The sequence below is a fragment of the Numenius arquata genome, chromosome 6 (assembly GCF_964106895.1).
Source record: "Numenius arquata chromosome 6, bNumArq3.hap1.1, whole genome shotgun sequence".
Taxonomy (NCBI): Eukaryota; Metazoa; Chordata; class Aves; order Charadriiformes; family Scolopacidae; genus Numenius; species Numenius arquata.
The window spans coordinates 48696290-48700342 of record NC_133581.1 but is presented as its reverse complement, the minus strand read 5'-3'; the positions used below and the strand labels follow the sequence as shown (position 1 = coordinate 48700342).

The 4053-nt window shown below is 40.1% G+C and overlaps 1 protein-coding gene across 1 annotated transcript; it reads left to right on the top strand.

The window, feature by feature from the left end:
- Nucleotides 1-896: 896 nt before the first annotated feature.
- CHRM5 (cholinergic receptor muscarinic 5) lies at nucleotides 897-2480 on the top strand. Its single transcript, XM_074149464.1, has one exon. It carries the CDS (start codon nucleotides 897-899, stop codon nucleotides 2478-2480), a length of 1584 nt encoding a protein of 527 aa, XP_074005565.1.
- The last annotated feature ends 1573 nt before the right edge of the window (nucleotides 2481-4053 follow it).

Below are 4053 nucleotides of genomic sequence, written 5' to 3'. Positions count from 1 at the left end.
AATGTAGGAAGGGATGGACACCAGAGTCATGTATGTATTAACAGAGTAACAGTGGTCCCGTTTCCACCTTTCGCTGCTTATGCAAGTATTAACTGGTTTTGCTACATTGTTTCTCACTGTGGTCATCCATTGCTGATTTACTCCCCTAAGCTACCCAAACTGGACTTCCACACCTCATCCAGTCAGTCTTCTGTGTCCCAAGATCTCCCAATAGAGAAAAGTCTTTCCTGCCTAACTTATTTTTCCAAAAATGTCTTCTTGGCCTTGCCTGCCTCCTTAACTCAAAGACTCCCCCTCAATTGCCCCAAGCGCTTCTAGCACCTAATTGTTTCCCACTGTCAGCGTGGTTCCTAGCTCCTCATGCATTCTGTTTCCTCTTACTTTCTGTTGTTGGTGACCTCTCCAAATTTTCCAAAGATAATTTCTGAAATCTCAACATGTCTTCTACATCATACTGTAGGAAATGGTGACTCACTGTCTTAGTGCACTGCAAAACTTTAAATGTCTATCTTTAAAAATTGTCTCCTAAGGTATTCAAAATATAAAAGCTGGCATGATTGAATGTCTTAAGAAACAATAGTTGTTTTGATTGCATTTTGAAATGTCATAGAATGCCAGAGTACATTGTCCTAGAACATACATTTGTGTGTTTTAGTTAAATTCACAATGGTAGAAACAATAATCAAAATGCAAAAAGAGGGTACAAATAATTTGATAGATTGTTTTACAAGTGTTTTACAATAACTCTAATGGAAGTCTGTGCTATTTAATTAGTTGCTCTCTTTTTCTGTTGTTTTCCTTTGATTTTTACAGCTGTGTCCAGAAGAATATTTTCCAGTACAGAAATCAATACGCAACAGTGCTAAGATCCTGATGACAATACACCAAGAACAAGAATGGAAGTAAATTTATTCAGCAATTCCACTGTTGTAAACAGTTCATCCATCAACCATAAGCAGTTAGAAGGGCATAGCCTCTGGGAAGTGATTACTATTGCTACTGTAACAGCAATCGTAAGCTTAATAACCATAGTGGGAAATATTCTTGTAATGATATCCTTCAAGGTTAACAGTCAGCTCAAAACTGTCAACAATTATTACTTGCTCAGCCTTGCCTGTGCAGATCTCATCATTGGAATATTTTCCATGAACCTTTATACATCTTATATACTCATAGGCCACTGGTCTCTTGGAAGCCTTGCCTGCGACCTGTGGCTAGCACTGGACTATGTAGCTAGTAATGCCTCAGTAATGAACCTCCTAGTCATCAGTTTTGACAGATATTTTTCCATCACAAGGCCTTTAACGTACAGGGCCAAGCGCACACCCAAAAGAGCTGGCATCATGATTGGCCTGGCCTGGCTAATTTCCTTCGTGCTGTGGGCACCTGTAATCTTGTGCTGGCAGTATTTTGTGGGTGAACGAACAGTACCACCTGAAGAGTGCCAGATACAGTTTTTATATGAGCCCATTATCACCTTTGGTACTGCAATTGCTGCTTTTTACATTCCAGTGTCCGTGATGACCATTCTGTATTGCCGCATCTATAAAGAGACAGAGAAACGTACCAAGGACCTTGCTGAACTGCAGGGTTCAGAGTCTGTGGCAGAGTTTGAGATGATAAAGCCTCAGAAAGCTTTCCTGAAGTCTTGCTTCAGTTGCAAGCAGCAAAACATAGCCAAAAGAGAGAGGTGTCAAGCTTCCTGGTCTTCATCTAGTCGAAGTACATCAGCTACAGTGAAAGCTTCTCAGGCAGCGAGTACTTGTAACGACTGGGCTAAGGCTGACCAGTTAACCACCTGCAGCAGCTATGCTTCTTCAGAAGAGGAGGATAAACTCACCGCTGATTCCATTTTCCAAGTAACTTACAAAAGTCCATCTAAAGGTAAGGCAGAAGAGTTTAATGACAGTACGGATGTTGTTAAAGACCAACCTGAAGAAAATGATTTTGAGAACCAGAAATACTTTTTGTCGCCTGCTAAAGGCCACGTACAAAAAAGTAAAAAATGTGTGGCCTATAAATTCCGGTTGGTGGTTAAGGCTGATGGCAGCCAAGAAGCCAACAATGGTTGCCGTAAAGTAAAAATAACTCCCTGTTCTGCTGCTCTGTCGAAGGATCCTTCCATCAAAAGCATGGATCCAAATATAAATAGCCAAATAACCAAAAGGAAACGGATGGTTCTTATAAAGGAACGCAAAGCAGCACAGACTTTAAGTGCCATTCTTTTGGCCTTTATCATCACATGGACTCCCTACAATATCATGGTTTTGATCTCCACATTCTGCTCTGACTGCATTCCCCTGACACTGTGGCACCTTGGATATTGGCTATGCTATGTGAACAGCACTGTTAACCCCATGTGTTATGCCCTCTGTAACAAAACTTTCAGGAAAACTTTTAAGATGCTGCTTTTCTGCCAGTGGAAAAAGAAAAAAGTGGAAGAAAAACTATACTGGCAGGGCAATACCAGACTGCCATAATTACTCTTATATAAGGGATAAGAGGGAAAATAGATCTTGATATATCCTAGTAAACTGACTGCAATTGTGTCTTTTCAAAGCTGTTGCTTTATATGTCTAGGGGTTAAATAATCTGCAGAAAAGTAAAATTTTGCATGAAAGTTGTGTGCTTGGGATAAAGAAGTCAGTGGCTGCTGTGAGCAGCACAGGGTATTTGTGATTATGCAGTAGATCTGCATTAAAGTTATTATGTTTGGGATCTTCTGTCCTTTCAGCATGAGAAAGTGTAGAGGAAATTATAAACTACTAGAAATTAGAGTTGGATGGTCATCCAGTCATCAGTCAGGTCATCCAGTCTATCTCCCTGTAGTGCAGAACTGTTTCTTCCTGTAGTTCCTTTCTTCCTTTCTAGTGTATTGTCTATTTAGTTTTTAAGGTACCAATCAATGGAGCTTGTACTACTTCTGGTTTGAGACTTTTCCACCTGCTGTCAGAATGAAACAAGGACTATTTAAAGGGGGAAATGCTGCACTCAATACTAAATGTTTAGGGAGGTTCATAATACTCCAAATGAACACACGTATTATAGGAGAATGTAATACTGAGAAAATTTCCACTTTAAGAATGACTTTTCTGGAGACATAGGAAGGGCTCATAGTGGAGGAAATAGATAATGTATTTTCTATATGAAGAAGCCAGTCCCAATCTCCGTTCCATCATGCAAGTCACTGTTATCTGTAAAAAATGTCGATGTTTAGCAGGTACCTCTGAAGTTCTCCATTTCCCAATGCCTCTGAAGGAAATCTTAAAATTTTATGCTATAGTGACAATGGTACAAATCAGAACTGACTGTAAAGCTTAATGGATATAGTCTATCTATTTTACAACATAAGGGAAGTCTTTATTTGCAATCATCTCCTCTGTTGCACTTCCCCTTGCCCCAGAAGTTTCCATTAATGATGGAGTGATCCGGAACAAGAGAAAAATATATATTGATACCCTTTGCATTTACCTATATGTTATGAGATTATTAAAAACAGTGACAGAATTGGCATTTCTGAAAGAAGAAAGATTTTTAAAGTAATTTTTAAATATTTCTATAAAACTACTAAGGAAACTTTGCACTTCCATAGCATTTTTTATCTTTAAATAGTTTTATAAATGCTAATCAACAGTAAGTGTTTGGAAATATAGTTTATCTCCAGTCACTATCTTCTAGTCCAGCAGCACCATATCTGCTATAGTACCGGGGGCTGGAGTCAACTTCTCTGATGGCTGTGGCTTCTGGGACTGGGATGTACTAGCCTAGTTACAATAAGCTGAGACTCTGGCCCACTACCTGAAGTTTGCCAGGGCTTTGGGTATGTGCTGAGGACACTTCTGTGGCAGGGGTACACTGTATGGGCCTGCCTGATGTCTGTTAGATTGGCAGAAGCCCTGCAGCATTGACCGAATGCCTAAGTGAGGGGCTGCCTTCAGCAAAAGGCCATTGGAACAGAGCTGGTGACCTGGCTCCTTGTGGTGGGAACAAACCTGAAGCCTCGGAAAAGTTCACAAGAAAACAAAGTTACTGGTGACAGCAGTCATAAGGAGT

Excerpts from the sequence above, each read along its gene's own strand:
- CHRM5 (XM_074149464.1), top strand. The coding sequence starts at position 897 with ATGGAAGTAAATTTATTCAGCAATTCCACTGTTGTAAACAGTTCATCC.